Below are 22,860 nucleotides of genomic sequence, written 5' to 3' on the forward strand. Positions count from 1 at the left end.
CACTGCCCCGCCCCGCCCAGGTGATGGCGCGGTGCATGTCGGGAACGGCGTCAGTCCTCCCCGTCAGGTAGCGCGGTGTACGCTGGGAATGGCGCGTACCCGAGCGGGTGAGGCAGTGCGGTGCGCGCCGGGGGTGCCCCCCCCACCACCTCCCCGCTCCAGGTGAGGCGGCGCGGTGCGGCCTGTACCTGCCGGTGCGTCTCGGGACGCTCGGGCCCTCGGCGGTACCGGCGGCCGAGGGAACGCATACACCTGGTTGCCGCGACAACGGCCCACCTAGTTCTCCAATCATTGCGCCTGTTACTTTGGGCCCTCCGGCAGGCGCCCAATCACAGACGAACTCTCAGAGCCGCCGTCCGCCGGGTTGAGCATGCTTAAGGTGGCTCGGGGAGGGGGAGCCTTGTTGCGCATGCGCCTTAAGGCGGCTCTGGCGGCTGGAGCGGGGGGGCATCACCCGGAGCCGCCGCCCGCCCGCCCCCCCCTCCCAATACGGGGGGACAGACGGACCCCGCCGGGTGAAGGTGGGCTGCCGCGGTTGTCCCTGGGCCGGGGGCTCCGGGAGGGGCCTGCGGGGCCTGTCCCGCAGCAGGGCGCTGCCGCCGCCGCCGCCCCTCCCGAAACGAACGGCGAAACCCGGTTCCTTCCTCCCGCCCGCCTCCTCAGAGCCCTGCGCCTCAGACGGGCTCGGCCCATAGGCTGGGCTAAAGCCCGACCCCCCCCGCCCAGCAGCCAATCCCCGCCGACAACCGGGGCCCGGCCCGGGACTGACAGGGCTGGCGGCAAATCGGAGGGGCCGGGTAGGAACGGAACGCGGTTCCCGGTTGGGAACCGAAGTTGGGGGCTAAAGGCCCCGGGGCTGTGGGGGTGGAGTGCGGGGGCCGCTCCCTGAGGGAGCAGGTGAGTGTTCGGGACCGCCGGGACAGGCCGGCTCTGTCCCCTCGGCCATGCGGGTTTTCCCGGGGGGGCGTGTGGGAGTTTGGGTCGGAAACAAACCGCCGTTGGGGTCTGGTTTGTGGGTCTCGGCTGGGGAGGGCGGCTTGAGCCCCCGAGGGTGATGCTGGGGGCAACCCCTGTGCTCAGCCAGGCTCTGCTCTGCCCAGGCAGGGTTTCCTTATGGTGGGAGGGGGCTTTTCCCCCCCACCTCCACTCACGACGGGGTGTTTTTAGCCTTTCGTGGCTAGGCTGTCGTGCTACTCCTGTCCCCCCCCACGCTGGAGACGCTGGGACAACCCGTGAGTTAAAGTAATCCCTTGCAGGCCAGGCTTGGCCAAGAGAGCTTGCGGTTTGTAGCCTGAGCGTGGGATGGGTCCTGCTACCTCAGGATGTGACCGCAGGCCAATTGTCCAGGGTCTAAGGGATGCTCAGCCTGCACCATTTCGGGTAGTCTTTGAAGGACCTGTCACCTGTGAGGATCACACCCCTGCAAGGTCTATACTCCAGTATCCCCCTCCATACAAACCAGGAGATGATGCTGATGCTCCTTGAGGCCTTTGGTGAAAGGAGCCATCACAGTGTGCAGGGACCTCAGACAAGCTTGGTGTGTGTGTGCTTTCCAGACACCTGCAATGAGTCTGACTCTAAGGAATTTAGCCTCCAAACTCTGCTCACAGTGATTACAGTGAAATGACCTCTGTTTGGATGAAGAGCAGCACTGTCATCCCCAGCACGTGGGGATGGCGTGACTAATGTAACGCTGCTTCCTGAACAAACAACAGAGGTACGCAGGCAGTAGAGAAATGAAAAGCGGGGCTTGGAGGACTTCAGAGGCTTTTTGATGAGAGCTTTCCAAATGGCAAGGCCTAATGTTAAATAACAGCTGAATATGTCACCCTGAGGCCAGGCCAGTTTGCGAGCTCTTGTAAAGCAAAGTCTGTGCAATTTCTGTGTTTGAGACTTTGTAAGAAGGCATTTAAAATCTGCTTTCTCTGCTGATATGTGCAGCTGTTAGTTTGATTCCAGGGGGTTTTCTGTGGCCTGTCCTTCAGCAGGATTTCATTGCAGGTTTTGGACCATTGAGTTTATTTGACCTAATTCTCCTTTGTTTTTTTTGGTTTGTTTTTTTTTTTTCCCTTAGTGTCACCTTGGAGGAATATAACCTTGCTGCCCCACTGACTGGCTGGAAATATTGGCTTATCTACACTTCTGCCTACGGTGCCTACCCTATCTCAGTGTAGCCACGCGGGGGAAGAAAAGCAGAAGACAGGCTACAGAGAATTTTTTGTGCTTCACTGAACTAGTTGTTGCTTGTCCAAGAAAACAGGATGTATGGGAAGAAGTGGTACCAAGTTACAGATAAGGTGGTTCCAGCAGGGTCCAAATCTCTTCTTTAAAGAGAAGTTCCAGCATCAGAGAGGCTGAAAAGCAAACACTCCAATCAACCAAAATGGAAGGAGGCAACAGTCCAAATCTACAACTTCAGCAACTCCCGTTGGCCACAGCAGCGGTTTCTGTGCAGCCACACACTGACTTCTTTTCTTACAAGGTCAGGTTTCTACCCCAGTCTATCCCTAGAAGGTCCTAACTATTCAAGTAAGCTGATAATGCCACTGTATTTTGCTTTTTTTTTTTTTTCCCAGAAAGTGCACTGTCTTTGTATTTAGCCATGCCCATATCCCCCAGTGTGTTATATGCTGTGTATATAAGCAGTGAGAGAAAGAAAGAGAAAATCTGTGTCTTGAAGAGCTAGATAAAGTGAAGAAAGGACTGGCAGTTAAAATGTGGATGTCTAAAGGTGGTTAAGTGCAATAAATTCTGCTAGGTGCCTTTTCAGGCTAACCCATACATCAGTAAATGAGATCAGGTGTTCTGGTCTGTTGTATATTCAAGTACTTGAATTTCAGGTGGGTCAGCCCACAGGCATGCAGGGAGCCTGCAGCTGAGACGGGACATGTTGCTGTAGTTCCTCCTTATTCTGCAGCTGAAAATGGAGCTGTTCGCAAATCAATTTCATCTGAATCCCTGATTCTGAAGGTGCTGAATCCCAGCAAGAAGGTTTTTTTTTTCTCTGGAAAAAGTACTTTGCTAAGAACACAGTCCTAGGTGCGTTATAAAAGTTGACCAGACTGATGTTGGCTTGCAGGCTTTCATAGTCCAGAAGCCAATCCCAAACCTGCTCTGCTCTTAAGGGCTTTTCAGCTGAGGCACTGTCTCCTCCATGTCTTCTAAACTGAAGTCCAGTTGCTGAACCAGTAAACTGTGCTGAGCTTCTCTGGCTACATCTGTGATCACACAGTGACGTTTTTCTGCCAACTTTACTGTCTGTTGTGGGAAGATCTTTCAGGTGTTTTTGAATGAAGCTGCTTGGGTGAATCTTATTTTCATACATCCTGATAAAGAGATTTTTGTTCCACTGATAAGAACTTGAAATCTTAAAGTCCTTGTCTTACTATGTATGAGAAAATCAAGGATAGTATATTTACTGGTAAGGAAGGAATACGAATGTGAGCTCAGTTATCCCAAATCAATCAAAGTAAGTACTAGACTGTATCTTGGAGACCAGCACTGAAATGGAAAGTACTAATGACATCTAATGAGATTTAGACAGTTGTTGGAAGAACACACATGCTAAATGGCCTGGCTTAGCCTCAGGCTCTTCTGTTCACTCCTAATGTACATTTCCTTTGTGACTCAGCCTGCTTTACATCCTTTTTTATTTCAAATTCTGTCTTTAGACCGTGAGAATTATTGCTGAGCTGGGAATGCTAATGTAGAAGGGGTTGGGAGCTTGCTAGGAGCTGCTACCAGTTGCCTATTACTTTGGAATAACTGGTTTGTATAAAAAGCAGCATAGAATCTGTGATAATTGGGCTGCCTCATCAAATGGGCTAAATTACCTACTGAACCAGCAGATGTTATAAGTGGAAAAGAGCAGAATGTGACCCGCAGAATGCAGAGGTTCCTGATCTATACTCTGCTGAATTCCAGGGCAACAAACATCCTCATGAAAAGAGTTTTTCAAAGGGAAGAATGAGTGAATGGGTCGTTGTGTTTAGATTTATCGTGTCGTGTTTAGATTTATCATCTTCTCCTCTGAGAAACTGCAAAGAATGCAAATACATGCACACTACTTTAAGTCTCTTGTAGAAAGTGTCTGTTAAGGAAGGGTTATCTTTCACCAGAGTTTCACAGATTTGGAACATAGCCACAGGGAATTTACCTGAATTGCCCTAGATCGTGTAGAAAGGCAGGAAGATAAACAGAGATTTATTGACAGGTGATCTAGGGACTGCTTTAAAAGTCTGCTCTCTTCCAGGTTGTGCAAAAAGCTCCAACTTCCTTCAGGGTCCAGTGGCTAATTTAGTATCTGTGTGTTTACTTTGTTTTTACAGGAGAACTTGATTGGTGCATTACTAGCTATTTTTGGGCATCTTGTTATCAGTATTGCACTCAACCTCCAGGTGAGTATCATGAAGCAAATATTCATCCCACATTAAAAAGCATCAAGCATGCCAAAGCTTCTTTGCCTTTATTTTCTTTTCTAGAAATACAGCCACATCCGGCTGGCAGGCTCCAAAGACCCCCGAGCCTACTTCAAAACCAAGACATGGTGGTGTGGACTGTTTCTGCTGGTGCTGGGAGAACTGGGAGTGTTTTCCTCTTATGCGTTTGCTCCTCTTTCACTGATTGTGCCACTCAGTGCAGTGTCTGTTATAGGTAAGGGGGAAAGAGACAACAGCCATACAAGTCTGAGAGCGTTCCAGTGTGAGATTGCTGATCATTGGACCGATACATAACTCACTGTTCCTCTCTCCTTTTTTTACAGCTAGTGCAATCATAGGAATTATATTTATTAAAGAAAAATGGAAGCCCAAGGATTTTTTGAGTAAGTTCCACAGTTCCTTTTCATTTTTCCTCTCTGTTTACAAGCCATTCAACACAGAGCATGGCCTCTCAAGAATCATAATTAGAGGGATGGCAAGATCTCCATTAGCTATACTACCTCTTCGAAGAAATGCGTCATCTCATCCACTGTTTGTTAAAAATGGATTTTTGTTTTTTGTTTTTTTCTGACTTGTGCCAAATCATCTAAAGCTCACAGATTTTAGAAATACATGGAAGTGGTGTTTGTTTGCAGGATTTGAGAATCATGGTTCTCTGGGATGAAGCTGCAGCCTAGGGCCTTGACTCTGCAATAGTGTAGGCACAACTTAATCAGCTGAATTTCATACATGTGCAAGTGTTTGCAGAACTGGGGCATTCATTCTTCCATTTCCTAGAAAATGGGCTGTGGGCAGTGCCAGGCAGGATAAGCCCCAGATATAGATCTTGTAGCTCCTATTTGTTTAGCAGATGTTGCCTGGTATGAGGTTTTTTTCTCAACTCACAGCACACAGATTGCCTAGGGTTTTTTTGGTTCTAATATTTTGAAAGTGGGACATGAAGGGCAGAGGAATGAGTCATCCAGAGGAATGCGCATGATGTCATTAATGGTTGCTGTGCATGTGCGCTATTAATTCCATGCATCCACACTAACCCACTAACTTTGTCCTCTCTTTTTTTTTTTTTTTTCTTTTTCCCCCCTTTGGTTGCCAAAGGGCGCTATGTTTTGTCCTTTGTAGGCTGTGGTTTGGCAATTGTTGGAACTTATCTGCTGATAACATTTGGACCTAATAGTCATGAGAAGATGACAGGAGAAAATATCACTAGGCATTTAGTGAGCTGGCCATTTCTGTTATATATGGTAAGATGGCCCATAAAATGTGGGACAGTTTTCTGCTATATGCCTGATTGGGAGTTTCATTTCAAGCATTATTTTTCCTTATGGTTATTAGCAATATTCCTTGTACTTGCTAATGAACCTATGCCAGCTTTTCCCGGTATCAGTTCTACATTGCCTGTGGACACCTGCATGCACGATTTGGAACCCTCCTATTCTTTCTCTGGATTATTCTGTTAGGACTTATATACCTTTAACTGAAAAGTTTTAAAATAGCTTGCTCTCTCCCTGACCTGTTGGCTTCAGCCTGTGGCAGTAGTACTGATGGCAGCTGAGAGCAACTGTTCCAGAGGTGTCCAAATACTGTGCTTGCATCTGGGCTTTTTCTACACTGACTTTCTCTGGAGCCATCAATCTCTCATTGAAAATCTTATGAAATCTATCATTTTTTAATGGAGATAAGTGTGGCCATTAAATAGGATGTGTGCTCCAGGGATCACTTAAAGAACCTCATTACAGAAAGTAGGCTGAGATCTCCGATGCGAATATTCAGTCAGGATTATTTGATCTGCTGCTTTACCATGAGTATAATGTCAAAAGTGTCCCATGTTCCTGTTCTGCAAGAAGCTATTGAATCTCTCATCTAATTAGAATCTAAGATCATGCTAAATTTGATCTATAATTTTGTGGGATCCTCATTTTCCTTTGATTTGCCCTATTGTGTAATTCTAATGTTTGACTGGCTCAGAATCCTGTTTACTGCCGACCCCATATACCCCACACTTTTTAATATTCTCATTTCTATCTTTTGTAGCTTGTGGAGATTGTTATGTTCTGCCTGCTACTCTATTTTTACAAGGAGAAAAATGCAAACTACATTGTAGTTATTCTTCTGCTAGTAGCCTTGCTGGGTAAGTTGATATGGACTTGTAAGATCTTCTAAGCATCTATGGCATGTAGGGAGTTATATTGACCTAATTAATGTCATAAAATGCACCAATCTACTCCAGAAATGCTACCACTAATTAGATGAAGCTAGTATCTTGCAGTGATGTTTAGGATCTTTGCAAATGACCTTTGAACAATTAAGACTTATTTCCCGTAAGAATGAATAATCTGCCAAATACAGAAAGTGCAAGTTATTTATTAGTGTTTGTAATTTTAATCTGTGCATGCAAAGCATGGTATGATATTTTATCTGCTCAGTGGATGAGGAAGGCTGATTCAGTGGATGAAACAGAGGATTTGACCTACAAGAATCTTCTTGGCTCTGGGAAGATTTGCTCTGTGGCTAAAGAAATGATAAATACTCTGCCATGCCAGTATGTCCCTATTTAAATTGGGAGAGCCTCTGGGCACGGGGTCAAATGATGCTTTTGAAATCCTCATAGCCTACAGTGGGATCCTACAGTGACTTTGGAAAGGCCAGTATTTCACTTGTACCTTTCTCCACATTAATCTGTTTTTTTAAGAAACTGTGATCAATTAAACTTTAAAAAGGGTGAATAATAGCAAGGTAGTGACGCAGTCTGACATGCTGTTGAATCTATGTCGCAGTTCTCTATTTTTGCTATTTATGCAGCTTCACTTACTGCAGTGTCTTTTCTTTTTTCTTTTTTTTTCTTTTTTTTAACTGTTTGGGGCTGGATTTCAGTAACTGATGCCTCAGAGGCTGCATGAATTATAGAAAAAGCATCTATCCTAATTCTCAATGGCCCTGACTCGTGCACTTTCAAGAAGTGGAAAGGAAGTAGGCTCGTTTTGATTCTTGTTTTGAAAACTTCTTTAGCTTTATTAACCAAGCCTCTATGGCATCAGAAATTAAAATTTGTATATCCTTCCATCATGTGATTGCACAACGCTGTTTAAACACTTTAAAAAAAGCAGTAAATGCTCTCAGTCCTGTAGACAAGGGAACCGTGATAGAGAAAGGTTAAGTGATTTATTGAAGGTCACTGTGTTGAAGTTGTTGGGAATAAAACTGGCAGAGTTCGCAATAAACTAGGCAGTTTGCATCCCTTGTTTGGCCTGGTAAAAGGAGGGTTCAAGTTCTTGCAGATCTGGGTTTTGTTTGCAGCTGCCTGTCATGTATAGAGTGGATGTGCAGCATTCCTGTCCCATTGAACACGTATCAGTGCTTCAGCTGAGTCTTGGTAAACATTCACAGGTTCCATGACTGTTGTGACCGTGAAGGCTGTGGCAGGCATGATTGTTGTCTCGATACAAGGAAACTTACAACTCGACTACCCTATATTTTATATCATGCTGGTGTGCATGATTGCTACAGCGATCTTTCAAGCAACGTAAGACATTCACTCTCTCTTTGACTATCACTGTGCTGGTTTCAGTGGATCAGTAATTAGTGGGCTGTTTGTTACCCATTCCAAGAATGCTGATTACATTTTAGGAGAACTATCCATTCTATTCTGTGACCTGTCCTCAAACCCACGTCACAGGAGCCTGGGACAGTGGTGTTTTTTGCTTTTCCATGTAGTGCCAAGTAGTTTTAATTCCAAATTTATACATCATTCAATTATTTGCAAAACAATGTTAGGAATGAAATGGTGGCAAATCGAATACAGTATCTGTGTGCTGGCTAAAATGAAAGTGCAGAATCAGTGTTGATGATGTGTCTTTTTTTCCTCTGTACCTGTAATAACATAAAAAGCCAGTAGCAGCAGGGATAAAAAGCTATTCAAAATGTGAGCGACATTCTGGCCCTAAGGTCAGTGGCAGCAATTTCACTGCCTTTAGTTAGTACAGCCATAAGGCTTACTCTTCTATCGTTTTTATTAAATCCTAGGGATGCTGCTGCAGGTTTAGTGAGAAAAAGAATAAAGTTTCTCAAATTTATGCATCACTTTTGAAAGGTGTTTCCAAAAAGAAGGAGACCTATACTACTAGTCCATGATAACCGCTACACAATTGAGTATCCTTCCCAAATCAACCCCTGTTGTCTGTCATTGTATTGCAGATTTTTAGGTCAAGCCTCACAACTGTATGACTCATCTCAGATTGCCAGCATCGGCTATATCCTGTCCACAACAGTAGCAATCACAGCAGGTAACAGTGCACAAAACAGTGTGTTGGTCCTTTCTAGAAGGGCAGAAGATTTTGGAAAATAATCCTCACTTACAGATGGGGAAGGTGAATACTCAGCCAGATGATGACTTGTATTTTCTTGTCATCTTTCTTCTGCGGCTGACTTTGTTTCTTTTTTCTTTCAAAAAATGTGAATTATCCCATTAGACTGTGTTAAAATTTTCTGTTAAGTTCTGTCATTTTGTTTAAAGTGCATGGGAGCTTATGTTTGAGACTGTATTACTCATACCATGCTAGCGTGTAGAAGAGGGTGCTGTATGCTCTTAGATGTGCAACTTGAATAGACAGCTAAAAGTTATCCTTGTGTAATTTTATCTAGATTTTGTTAAAATGTATGTGATACAGCGTATAAGCATACTTGCTTCCTCTGTACAAAGGTGTTAAAATTCTCTTCCTGATAGTCTTGCTTGCATTGTATCTAGAATGCAGCTGCTCACGGCTTTATAGGCATTTTTCTTTCTGAACAGTTTACTCCCATTTCAGCCCTTGCCCACATAGGAAAAGCTTTGTCTGTGTGAACAAAGATGAGCATTTCAGACCCCTTTAGGCTTCAAACCCGAGGAGCAGCCTTTTTAAGGTTTTGTTCTCTCACTTAGACATATGAGCAAAACTGGGGAAAACAAACAAACAAAAAAACCCAAAACCCCAACACTGGAGAAAGTGCATCTGCTTGACAGTGATGGATACTTTCTGTGTAATGCTCTTCCAGGTATATAAGGGCTATAGCTTTCCCTGTGTGTAATATGTGTAAATTACACATTGCCTTTTAATGCTCTTCTTCAATGTCATGAGAGAGTATGGCCTACTCTTTGGCTCATGTTTATTTCCTGTCATGTTCCAAGCCATATGCTGCTCTCAGATTCATCAGCTTATTCACTTCAATTAGCAATGTAAAGAGTAGGAGCCAGAATGCGTGTCCTGTTGACATCCAGGACACCAGGGACACTTGTCATCTTATAGGTTTGAACTGTATATACTTATTTGGGGTCAAGAGTTTGTATCCTGTTGTAGTCAGAGAGATCCAATTTGGTTTGTCATTCAAACTTCAGAAATACAGTCTCTCTTGTTTATGTGGTGACCACTGCTGTATGGTGAGAATTTGGCTCAGGCTTTATTAGCACAGTGACCTGCAATAGTACCAGCGATGTTTCCATTGCGACCCCCTACCCCAATATGGAAAGATTTGTACTTGTTGCTGTCCTGCTGTGCAGATTTACTTGAATCTATGTTAGTTACACCAGTGTAACTATTTTGGTACTGAAATTCTAAAAGATTTGTCAATAAATTGTGTAAAGTGGAAATCAGGCCACCTTTTTCTATTTTAAGATCATTAAAAAAAAAAAGGTGCTGACTATAAAAATAGGAATCTTGCATGATTTGGTTTCTGGAGGGACTAGTGCTGGAGATGTAGCACTAATTGCTCATGTAAGCTGGAAGAAAGATGTCATGAGTTATTTCCTTTTAAAGGAGCAACTTTTTACTTGGACTTCACCGGCGAAGATGTTCTCCATATATGTATGTTTGCGCTTGGGTAAGTGTTTAAAGTTTCTTTGATAGAAAACTGGGAACTATTTCTTCATATGACTAAAATTTTTAAAATATGTATATATTGGCAGTACATACTGTCTTGGAGAGGAGGAGAAACTGAAAGCACTTTCTCTGTTAGAGCAAACAATGGCCCACAGAGCTCAGTATCTTGTCTGAGTGATGATGGATGCTCTAGAGGAATTGTATAACACTAGGTTATGCATAATTGTACAATATTAAACACTAAATCCCTTACTGCACTGGAAATCAGCTTGGATGTTGAAGCAAATGGGCTGTTTTTCAAGCTACCTGCTCATGAATCTAGAAGAATTGCAGAATAACCAAAAGAAGCCATCTCTAGGGAATCTGTTTCAGGTTTTGCACCGAGCCTTCACTGAACTGTGACTGGACTTCTGGAGTCCTCTTTCTTAGGGCGTGGGCCCTCACAGGATGCAGATACAATCAGTAAAACGTTTGATGTGTAACTCAGTATTTAGTCCTAGTACAGTGTCTTAATGTGATTAGCTCTTCATAATCAGGGGACATTCTGAAATGTCTTTCAGATTAGTACAGAAAAAAACAATTGGGAGATTAATGTTATGAACTGCGCCTTTCTCTGTCAACATGCTGTAAAAATCAAGATCGACAGTTGTTAGTGTGTTTACCTATGGGAAACTTTTCAAAGGTCAGGCTGCTAAATCCTGGAATTTCATCAAAGAAAACCAAATTTTGATATGCTTTCTTCCCCCTTTAGTTAGTCAAGGTTAATTAAATAATTAACATTAAAACTTTTCCCTGTGTTTTGATAAAGAAAAGGTGAAATTGTTCTGATTGCTAGGTGGATTTCAGTACTGTTGAAGAGGGTTATTCAGCTGAGACAGTTCCCTGTAATTCTTCACAGTTCTTTCACTTCCAGTTCTGAATTCTTTATGGTGCTACATGATAGGCACTCGGAAGAAGCAACATGCAATATTACCTCCTCTCCCTTTTCACAGTTATTTCAGCAGCTCTTGTCTTCTCTCTCAGGTGCCTCATAGCATTTCTAGGTGTCTTCCTGATCACGAGAAATAGGAAGAAATCTGTACCATTTGAACCTTACATATCAATGGATGCTATGCCAGGTAACAGTAAAAATAGTGGTTTATCAGTCTTTCTCTTTTAAGTATTGGGCTTCACAGTGAAAGCTCAAGTTTTAGGCTCTATTAAGTATCCGGATATATCAGGTGGCTGTGTTGTTTTCTAGTTTTTCCTTCTCTTGATTGTTTGCACCTGTGAGGAGTATGTGCATGTTTTGCATGGAGCAGAGAAGAGGTGATGTGCTACTTGGGTGCCACTTATGCTGGGTCCTCTGACACCAAGGGGGGTGTCATATTTTGTCAGAACAGCCTTGTCCAGTTGGCTGCTATCTGGAAGGATGAACTAGTTTTGAGCATATGCTTGGGACTGGGCTTGGTCTTCATCCAGCAGGAAGAACTGATTATTGGGGAAGGCTGAGGTATGTTGCAAGAGGTAGAGGCCAGGGAGAGCAGAAATTTCTTTTGGGAAGTGCAGCTAAACTCTCTTTCTGGTGAGCTGTATAAACGATATGCAGCACTTGATAAATAACTGACTGCCATCCCTCATTCACTTGACGCTTATTTCTCCATTAGTTGCTTTAGAGCTAAGCAGAAAAACATTATGTCTTTCATTTAACACTCCAGGAACTGATGAGCCGCATATCACGAACACTGAGACTTTATAATTTGCTGATTTACCAGAGTGCAGGAAGAATGCACTTTTGTTCCTAAGCATTTAATCTCTGTCTTTGCTCTTTTCAGGCATGCAGAACATGCACGATAAAGGGATTGCAGTTCAGCCTGACCTCAAAGCTTCTTTTTCCTACGGTGCCCTAGAGAACAATGACAACATGCCGGAAATTTACACTCCAGCTACGTTGCCGATCGTGCAGGAGCAACATGGTTCCAAAGGAGTTTCTGCTCCACCCTACCGGGTGCTGGAGCACAGCAAAAAGGAGTGAGTGACCTTTAAGGAACTGATTTGAATCGTCAGAAGTATGACCTTTATTTATTTACTTATTAAAATATAAGCAAGTGTAAAGCCAACCTTGATATAGTTTAAAGCTCGTCTCAAACTTAACTTTCAAGGCTGATTATTAAAATAAACAACTCTCTATAGTTGTGAAGTGGAAAGCATTCATCTTAGCAAGAAGTAATTCACAGTTCTCCATTGAAGGCTGCTGTCTGGAAGTGTGAAATGGTGAGTGCAGTATTGTGGCAGTATGAAACCGATGAGATAGCAGATGCTGTGAAAACGCAGAGCTGTGGGAAGAGAAGTGACTGTGCAATTTTTAGTCCTGCTGGGAGTGGGTTTATCTCCAAATAGGAAGTTTTCAGGAGTTGCTCACAGAGAGGAGGGCAGGATTTAATCTTTCATGTATAGAGACTGTGACGGATTACCAGAAAAGTTGTAAATCCTCATGTCTCTAGCGTGATCACCAAGCTACCTTAACATGGCAATAAAATGTAATTGTTTTCAAGCATGAACACTGAAACTTACTGTGTCTTTAGAGCAGCATAATTGGTTAGAGTAAGCAAGCTACTTTATTCCTTCAAAACGTGAATCTTGGGCACTTCCTGTACACCTATTCTCTGACTAGTGTTGAACATATGCACTGACAATGTGAATTGTTTTTATAGCACCACTGGATTATATGGCAGCTTAGAACAAAGATTATTTGCCAGTTCTCTGGTTTCATAGCAGGAGCTTCAAGTTGGCTTAAATGGTACACTGGGAACACTGTAAAGTATGAGAACAAGAAGAAATGAGAATAGTAACGTGAATGGTATCCGGTGGGAATTTTTTGTAGTTCTTGATGAGGTCCTAATTCTCTATCACTTTTCTTTCTGGCTGAGGCAGGATTTCCAACTTTGTTTTGTGGTCTTAAATGCTTAAAGGTGTTGACATTCCTTAGTTAAAAAGCTCACTCTAGGTGTTGTAGGCTGGGGTCGTGTCTAACCCCCCCCCCCCCCCTTTTTTTTTTTTTTAAAAAAAGGCAAAAATTGATACTAGTCTTATATTGTGAATGACCTAAGAAGAGAAGTGTGCACAGTCCAGCACTCAGTGAGGACTGTAAGAGTAATGGAGCATTGTGTACTCATAATATTTATCTTTCCAGCTTCCAAGAGATAGCTAGAAGCTGATACGAAGGGAGAATAGACACAAGGGGGGGAAACTTGTCAAGTGAAAAGGACAAAGTACAACATTTATTGGCATATGCAAGTTATACTGGCACTTTGATATCATCATCTTCTCTAAAAGCTGTTGTTTTGCTGGGAAACAGAATTTTAAGTCTACTCGGTGTGTCTTGGACTGGATGTGTAGTGGAGTGTCTCCAGGACCTCAAAAGACTTTGTTTGAAATGAATAGTGCTTGTGTTCTGCGCATTTTGAAGTGGTTACTCTGATACCAAGGGGTTTGGGAGGATCTTGGACTTGCAACAGAGGCTTTCTCTTTTTTTTTTTTTATTTTTAAATTGACTCATGGCCAGTTTCTGTTCCCACTACTAAAAATTCCCAAGAACTCCACTGACTTGTATATAGTTATTCCAGATTCTTACTATTGTATATGACAACAGAACTGTTCTTTTGCATATGTTTGCCTTGCCAGCTATGAATACTAATTCAATCTGGAAACACTTGAGATTGCTTTGGCATTTTTGTGCAGCTTAGAAAAAATTATAATCTTTCACCCCTGCAAAGAGTAGATGCCTAGTGGCTGCACGTGTACCTATATGTGAAGTTTCTTCACCAGCTTGGCATGTCTGACAATTCAGATCTTATCAGCGGCATCCCGTACACTACAGTTTATGAAACCTCAAGAAATAACAGCTTTTCTTTTACCCTCAATACTTTTTGTGTTTAAGTAAGATAACAATGTTAATGGACTAATACTGCCAGAACATTAATCTTGTTGGAGTTGCAGTGACACTGATTTACTACCTTTGGCTTTGTATCCCTGGTAATCAATTGTTTGTGAATTTATGTGCAGCTTTTGTTCATTAACAATACAAAACAAAGTAGTACAGGGGAGGCGGAATGGGAAGGGTACAAGAATGCTGGCTTTTCTTATCTCTTCCCTTTTAATCAATAGCAGTAGCTGTTTTGACCTATTAGTTCTGAAACCACAGAAACATACTGCTTTAAAACAAGCTGTGCTAAACCATGCATAGCTACAAACTCCACTTTTTACATGGCAATATTCTCTGTGTTTAATTATTACAGTTGTTGCTGTGGTATAAAATAATCACAAGGGCCTAAATGTTTTGCTATTAACTTCTATTATTAGGATGGTCCTATGTGTAAGAGAATGTAGTTTTCCCAGTTCTTAGTTTCTCAGTAGTATTTAAAAACTGCAGTTGACTGGTGTGCAGACTTTGTTTGTAAATGGTAAATGGTAGCTGGTAAATGGCTGGTTAGGTTTTTCTCCTAATCATAGGGCCTGACATCATGAGAGACAGAGTGCTTTGCCAGGGGGAGAGCGCTACTCTGATGCGGAGCCCCTGCTTGTACTTGTCTTTTTTGGGCTGCTCTCTGGCCTGATTCAGTGATTTTTTTTGCAGTATACTGCCTGGATTCTCCGCAGGCCTACAGCCGGAGCACTGACTGACTCCTGGCCTGACCTTCCTCTCTGCCAGAGAGCCCTCAGTTGTCAGCATGTGGCTGTCTTCTGCTCTGAGTGAAGTTTCCTCCAGCCATAACCTGAGCTTTTCTATTATTGTGCTGTTTTGGCCCTTTTCTTTCAAAGACTCTAAAGGCAAGAGCCTTGCTCCAAAGCTTGATATAACCATGTTTTATTTACACAGTCTGTGTGTGTTTAAATAATTCTACTTAATAATGACAGTTCCCTCTACCTGCAGTGAGACTTGCTTTTGGAAACTTCCTGACAAAGGACTCCAAGGGAGGTGATGTCTGTTTCTACAGCACATAAATCACAATATTTTTGATTACTCCATTGTGCCACATCAGTAGAGCCTGAGGTGTTCCTTGGCCTATAGGCCTCAACTCAATGCACTGATGTTGTAGGGGTTGCATTTTTGCCAGTCTGTGTTAGCCACTGAAAGCACAGTAGTAGCACTGCCAGACTGCACCTCGCTCCTGCTCGCTGCCTATGTTCAATACTTGAATTATAAAATGTGGAGGGTTTTTGTGTTTTACATGCTTCCCCCTTTCTTGTTCTTTTTCCCAAGCTTCCAAAAGATTTTCTTTTCTGCTCTTCAGCACAGTCTTACAGCTGCCATCTCTGGTGCTGAGAAGGCATGAACAGGGCCCTAGAAGCCAAACATCTGTTTAATAAACTTGACTGTAGGACTTCTGCACTCTTTCTAACAGTGGGAGGGTATAGCTCAGGATTGAAATAAACTCCTTACCTCCCTTCTAGTTCAGAGCTTACAAGCTGAAAACAAATATTCTGTAAAAAGTATAGACTTGAGGGTACCAATAGCTTCCTGTTTTCAGCTTGTGACAATGGCCATGCCTGGGACTGCAGCAAACATTTACAGCTATTTCAGCACATGAAGAGAGAAGCCCCATGCCACATTCTAGTCCTTCTTGCAGCATGAAAAATAATCCTGGTGTACAGCACACTTTAACGTATATGTCAAAACTTCAGTTTATCCAGGGCTGATCCCGAGAGAGGCAGTGCACTGTAAACAGCTGAGTATGCTTAGATTTCCAAATGTGCAGCATTTTTCAGAATCAGGAGCTGAAGAAGTGTGCACAAAGATCAACTGACTGCTGTCTCCTTTACTAAACTGGTAGAATAGCTTCTTGATTTTCTATCTCCTAGCTGCTTTATCAAATGTGAACTGACATCTATTGCCTCCACACTGTGTGGCTTTTCAGTGCACCAGAGCACTTAATATGTTCTCAGTGTGTATCTGACATGTAACTTTAAGCTGTGGAATACAGCTCGTGTGTTGGCTGAATGTACAAAATGATCTGCCTACAATATTCTCTTGTTCATGTTAAAATGTGTAAATAAATCAAGCTTTACAGTATTGGACCATAAGGATAACTGCTTAATTTTTCATAAGCAATGTTGCATGTCTATTTAATTCTATTTGTCTTCTAGGTGAGACCTTTGGAAATGAAACTTAATAAAAGATTGTGGTAAAACCTATAGAATTCTGGCCTGCTCCATACTCCTGGTATAGCTTTAATTGGCCGTAAATGTCTTGAGAGAAGTTAAGACAGAATTTAGTTTACTACCGTAAGTACTATATGCATTCAAAGAACTGTCTTTTTTAACAAGATACTTGGAAATGAAATGCAGATTGCTACAACTCATGTTTCGGGCTGCAGCATTACCAATGCTCGCCATTTTACCTGAGTCTCCCAAGTATTTGGCGTCAGCTTTAGGAATCATATAGTTTACTTTCAAATCTTAGCTTTACAGGGCTTTAAAAAAAAAATCTTAGCATTCGTTATTTCAGAGAAGAGCTTGAAAATGTGATCCAAATATAGCCTAAAGGAGTGGGGGACACACACAAGATGAGCCAAATCACGAAACCAAAAGCATTATATTACTGGTGGCCTGACTCATGATTTTGCATGCCTGCCAACTCAATACTGAAATTGAGACAACAGCATGCTTCTCTGAGACAGCGAAGACCTCTAATACTAGTTGGGAACGCTACGCCATAGGAGATGCCATCCTTCAGATACAGGATATCATGTCTTTGATTGCAGGAGTAGACAGCTTAAGGGCATTTCCTAACAATGCCATTAAGAGATACAGACGGTCATAAATTTAGAATACTGGCAATGTAGCTTAATCGAATGCTTGCCAACCTAATTAACACTCACCATATGGGTTTTAGTCCAGGGGGATAAGCAGAAGATAACCCTCAGGATACTCTTAATTAAATGTATCTCTTGGGGGTCCCAAACCACAAATGGAAAAAAAAACCAAGAGCAGCCTTATCCACTTTGGTGTTAAAGCTGCACTTCATACCAAGTCCCTGGACACGAGTATTAAAACACAGGCTAGCACTTTCTTGAATGCTTGCAGAAGCAGCATACCTAAGCCCCAGAGTTTCTGATAAATGTGGTAATACTTTGTTAACATATATCACTTAAGGGGTAGTGTGTTATGTGAGACAACGGTGTTAAGCGCTAATATAAAGAGGTGGCAATCAAGGCACATAGCAGGAGCATTACAAAAATGCATGCTACAAAAGAGGTGTTACTAGAAAAGACAGAGTATTTAAAATGCCCCTGAAATGGACACAAATGTTGGGAGCTTGTGGTATTAAAGCAAAATATATTGCTGACTAGGGAGGAAGAACATGGTATTCAATTAATAAAGCATGTGATTGCAGCAAGGAAAGGCTAAGGTAATTGAGACTAACCAATTACCACCTAAATTTGCACTGCATCTAAATTGCAGAATCCCTTATCTGGACAGGTAAGACTGATCTTACCTTTCTAAAAGTGAATTCTGCTATGCCCTGTTTTCTTACGAGGGAAAGGTCTGCACTGTGGACAAATTACAGCCCTGGTAAAGACCAGTTTAGCATTACTTTCTGCCTTTTTTCCGTACCTGAACTTTAGAAGAAAGCACTTAAACCACAGAAATTTCAGTATTTATGTCAAAAATCCTAACTGTCTTTAGGCTTTCCAAGTGAGGACAAAGCAAAATATTTGTGTCAGTGAAATTCAATAGTTCTGCGTGCTTTGTGTGGAAAACCAAGTACAACCAAAAAAAGGCTGTTGGTTTACGCTTTCTTTAGATGTACACAAGCATTCATTTATCATACAGTTCAGATGACCACTGTCTCAAATCATCTCATTGCTGGATTAAGCTATGATTTACTCCGAGAGACAAGGGATGTAAACTGTCACTGTTCCCATCTGGCAACTGCCCGAGCGTGTCTGCCAGCTGAGGCTAACCGCAAAGTAAAACCGATTAACTTTGGCCGCCATCTAGGAGCGTACGTGGGTCTTTCGCAGCAGCAATCTGCCCAACACAAAGCACCGTAGCACAGGTGCTGTGCTCCAAGAGTCAGTCCCACGTCCTCTTCTCTGGCTTTAGCCTTCAAGGTCACCCAAACGTCCTGCCGGGGCACCCCAAGGTGCTCTTCTGTCAGGTCTCGAACAGCGTTTCAAGGCTGTTAATTAAAAACATGGAAGAGCCCTCTCTCCTGCCAGCAACTCAGCCGCCGACTGCTTCTCCAGAGGCAGTTCCTAGAGCAATTTGCAGCTTTTGAATCTGAGCTCGGCCATTCCCACAGAAAACCCTGGAAAGCTTTTCCTCCAGGCCAAGCAAACGGTGGAAGCCCATCGCCTCGAGGATCGATACGTGTAAAACCACCGTTCTTTTCCCCAAAACGCTTCGTGCCTTTTGCCGTGCAGACCCCACCGGACGCCACGGGGGCCGGAGCACGCCTAAAACCCGCCACAAAAACCGCGGAGCAGAGGGGGAGGCGGGCGAGCGGGGACGGGGGGGGTCCCTCACAGCCCCTCACACCCTGGCGGCTGAGGAGATGGCCGCCCCCCCCCAACCGCCCGCCACCCCTCCGTGAGGGGCTGGGGCTGGCGCATGCGCAGAGTCGCCCCCCACCTCCATCCGGGTCACCGACCCCCCCCTCCCCAGCTCCCTGAGGCGATGCGGAGGCGAGGGGGCGCGCACGCAGGCGCGTTCCCGCCGCTCCCCTCCCGCAGCCGCTCACTGCCGCACGGCGACCGGCGGCGAGTGCGCGCTCCCGCCGCCGCCCCCCCGTCCCCCCCCCCCTCCTCCTCTCTGCGCGGCGCCCCTTCTCCGCCGCTGCTGAGGGGATCCCCGCCGAGGAAGACGGGTGAGCGTCCCCCGCCTTCTCCCAGCGCCGGCCATCTGTTGCTCCTCCGTCCCCTCGGCCGTCCCTTCCCTGAGGTAGTCCCGTCCTGAGGTGAGGTGGCCCGGCCCGGCCCGGCGACGGTTCGCTGAGCAGCGCCGAGCACCGCCCGCCGCTGCCGCCTCCCGGGCGGGTCGGTGAGGGCGCGGTGAGGCCTGGCCGAGCCCGACCGTCCCGCCGTGCCGCTGCTGCCTGCGCGGCGGCGGGGAAGTTGTTTTCTCCTTTACCCGTTGCTCCTTAGGGCAGATAGAGAGGGTTTGGGTTGGTTGTGGGTTTTTTTTTTTTTAAAGAATAATCCCAGGGAGGTGTTCTGCCTCCCCCCGTCGTGTTTATCACTTGCCGTATTAACTCTGAACTTGGGTGTTGATGCCCCGGCCCGGTGACTTGCCCAGGGCTGCTCCCCTGGGTAGACCAGTCCTCTGCGGGTTTGCGGGATTGAGCCCGAGTTTATCGATAAACTCCTCCGAGCAGATCTGACTGTTGATGTAGAAATTGCCATGGCGTTTTTAGTCCTTGCGAGTATTCAGGGCTTTCGCGAAGGATGTAATAATGTAAATGAGCTGCTTGTATTTCAGCAGTGCCTGAAGAGCGGGTCCAGACGATGCAAAGGTAAAAACACCAGTGCTGTCTGCACCGATGCTCTGATGAAGAACTAAAGCTTTCAATGGCAGAAACTGCATTTCCACAGTTTGCTTAAATTTTGGAAGATCTTAAGCTTTGTATGAAGTTGAAGAGTTTGCTTTTGTTTCCGAGGTACCTGTCACCTGATATTTAAACGATAAGCAGGTATTAATTCACAGAAGAACAAAGGACTTAGTAAAAGGTCTTATCCAAGTGGCTTTAGTTCTTGGGATCCCTTTGGTCCTGCTGTGTAAGGCCATTTAATCTAAAATCTAAGAGGGAGTGATCAAATAGCTTGCTAACGAGTATTGTCAGTTGTCTGCACAATGAATTTGCTTATAATTTTGAATTGTTTATTGCAGTAAGAATTAGCTGATTGTAGTAAATAACTAGCATTTGTATATTTTCATGTATATCAGACTGTCTTACAAATAGGTACTTCTTGACATTCAAGGGAGGTAAGTGAAGTCATTCCCTTTTTGCATAGGGAAAACTGAAGCAGAGCAGTTCGGCTGTTGCACTGATAACCACATCGGTGTACCTATCGAGCATGAAGTATTTCTTCTGATTTTGTTGCTTTCTGATAATTGCCCAATAAAATAATTCTACCTAGTCTGTTAAAATATCACTTCTCACAGTACTGTTTCCAACAGTACTTCTTAATTAACATTCATACATCAGTCTTTACTGTCTCATCCTTATTTCAGGGAAGCTCTTACATATTCTTGTGTTGCTCGGTAGCCATGGTGTTTTGATACTAATTTAGGTGAAGTCAGGAAAAACAAGTAATCTGTGAAAAAACTAAAATGAACCGTGTAGGTTTATGATTAAAAAAAATTAGAATGGTGATGCATTCTTAATTTTTAAAAAACAGATTATAATTGAAGTAGCTTTTATAGTTCAGTGCTCTCTACAGAAGCTTTTCAGATTTTATTTTTGTACTAGCAAGAAATGCTGTACTGTAAATTATACAGAACTGTTGATCTTGTTCCTGAAATGTTTCCTTAACTTTGACTAAGATTGCTTCTATTAAATCACTTCCCCTGCAGACTGTTTGCAGGAATTCAAGGGAGTAACTGCATTGTCTTCTGCAGCTTAATAGTGTACAAGGTTCTACTCTTGTTCTCTAAAGGAACATGATGATTTCTGGTAATTCAATTTTTGTTACTAGTTGAGAAAGAAAATGTAATCTACTTCATGGCAATGGGGGTGTTTAAACTGCCCCAGCTCTCCAGTATTGTTTGCACACATCATTTGAGACCCGCTGCCTTTTTACAGAGCAGAAAATAGCTTCCAGTAAAACCTTTTGTTGCTGTATTTAAATGTTACAACATAACGAATTCAAATATAATGAAACTTGAAACCAGCGAGGCTGTTTGCTGCGTGCAAAGCTGGATATAGTGTGCCTAGACAGGTTTGTGTGTTTTCCATCAGGATTCTTAAACTTCTTTACAAACCTGAAGAGTATCTCTTCTGTCCAATAATCCATGCCTATGCAGAATTTTCTGTGTTTGATAATATCACAAATTGCTGTTGAGCAAAAAGCAGTATTTTCTTAATATCAAGGGTATTTACGCTGTGAAAGGTGTACAGGGAAGATCTTTTGTGGTAAACAGAAGACAGACCTACAGTGCAAGATCACCCGGGCTGTCATCTCAGCTCTTGTCTCCGAGCAATCCTGTCTTGGTAGTTTGTTTTAATCTGTGTGCCTTTTGAAGGTGGGAATACACAGGTAGAGAATGGTAGTTGTTGATTGCCTGTTTCACATAGAACTGGATGACATGAATCGGGACACAGAAGACTAAGATGTAGGAACTGCAAGTTTAATTTCCTTAACATTAAGATGCTAGCTAGGTGGTTTCGCCTATGTCTGTTGACCGGTTCATGCATGGTGAAAATCATAGTGACCTTGCAGCCTCACTTTATCTCTGTCTACTTTGTAGGTTACTTGAATCATTTATAAATTAAGTCATAAAAGAAGCTACATCTTGTGGCTTTTTTGTTGGCTTTTTTTCCCTTTCTTTTTTTCTTCCTATCCTCTCTTACAGTGTGTGTGGTATATCTGAGCTCCTGGCATTTGTTTGCAAACATTTCAGTTGTTTGTTATTGATCCGTCTCCAATTCCTGAGTTGATTTGGCAAAGACCGTTCCTTAATTGTATTGTTTACCTGGCTACCACTCTTGCCTTTCACTGCTCTGACTTTTGTATGTTGTCACCTTTTCATTTACGAAATTGCCCTATTCTGTTATACCAAACAGACATGGAAATAGCATGGATGTCTTTTTTCAAAATACAGAATAACAGTTTCAGAGTTTTAGAACCTTCTTACGCCAGAACTTTGAACTTAATTTTAAATCTATTAATTACTTTAACCAAATTTGGCAAAAGAAGGAAAAACTGGGATTATTTTTTTTTCCACAATGCATTGATATGTCTTTAAGTTGGTGTTTTAGAAAGTGTCTTGTATTGCTCTTTTTAACACTATCAGTTTTATTTTATTTTCAAGCAGATATTTGCATACTTGTCTCACTGGTGCATAGAAAATTGTTTCTATTCAAGGAGCCTATACAAAGTCTCATTGTACAGAATATTAGCCAGAAATACAGAGTTCAGGCATCTTATTTGTATAAATAAAACCCCCGCTCTGCCTTCATTTTGTCCATCTCTTTGCTCATTTCTTTCTGAAGTGCTGTTCCTCTGTGCTAACATACCAAATGGAGGAACATGTCTGTGGTCACTGTGGTGTTTGGTGTTAGTAATTCTACAGATTGCAGCTCCTTAAATGACATACTAGATGTTAACAACTTTAAAGGAGGAGTAATGGATTCAGTTGATAATCTATGGGTTGAATTCTCTCTCATTTTAATTGTGATGTCTGATTCCACAGTACTAACAGAATGAAGAGAGGAATACTACCACAGGCTCAGTGTAAGTCACAGTAATTGTGCACTCCATTAATCTTATTTTCTTGATGCGTTTGCCTCCCTCCAGTCTGCTGCTTTCACTTCATTTTGTAGCTTATAAGGCTCAGACAGCCTGAACTTTTTGAAGCTCTTCAGAGCG

At 43.1% G+C, this 22,860-nt stretch overlaps 1 protein-coding gene across 6 annotated transcripts in view; it reads left to right on the forward strand.

The window, feature by feature from the left end:
- NIPAL3 (NIPA like domain containing 3) overlaps positions 1-22,860 on the forward strand; it is a 24,839-nt gene continuing 1,979 nt past the window's right edge. Inside the window, exons 1-13 of one of the 6 annotated variants that reach the window (XM_052810592.1) lie at positions 1-20; positions 2,075-2,482; positions 4,329-4,397; positions 4,482-4,653; positions 4,763-4,822; positions 5,535-5,680; positions 6,471-6,567; positions 7,824-7,959; positions 8,631-8,719; positions 10,226-10,289; positions 11,312-11,406; positions 12,103-12,298; positions 14,904-15,739. In XM_052810592.1, the coding sequence (XP_052666552.1) occupies positions 2,384-2,482; positions 4,329-4,397; positions 4,482-4,653; positions 4,763-4,822; positions 5,535-5,680; positions 6,471-6,567; positions 7,824-7,959; positions 8,631-8,719; positions 10,226-10,289; positions 11,312-11,406; positions 12,103-12,298; positions 14,904-14,946 (1,266 nt within the window). In that variant the 5' untranslated portion in view covers positions 1-20; positions 2,075-2,383 and the 3' untranslated portion in view covers positions 14,947-15,739. Of the gene's footprint in view, positions 21-62; positions 163-581; positions 898-2,074; positions 2,483-4,328; positions 4,398-4,481; positions 4,654-4,762; positions 4,823-5,534; positions 5,681-6,470; positions 6,568-7,823; positions 7,960-8,630; positions 8,720-10,225; positions 10,290-11,311; positions 11,407-12,102; positions 12,829-14,903; positions 15,740-22,860 lie in introns of those variants that run through there. The other 5 variants (XM_052810591.1, XM_052810593.1, XM_052810590.1 and 2 more) reach the window with 5 other exon arrangements.

Source organism: Harpia harpyja, chromosome 16 (assembly GCF_026419915.1).
Source record: "Harpia harpyja isolate bHarHar1 chromosome 16, bHarHar1 primary haplotype, whole genome shotgun sequence".
In the NCBI taxonomy this organism is placed as follows: Eukaryota; Metazoa; Chordata; class Aves; order Accipitriformes; family Accipitridae; genus Harpia; species Harpia harpyja.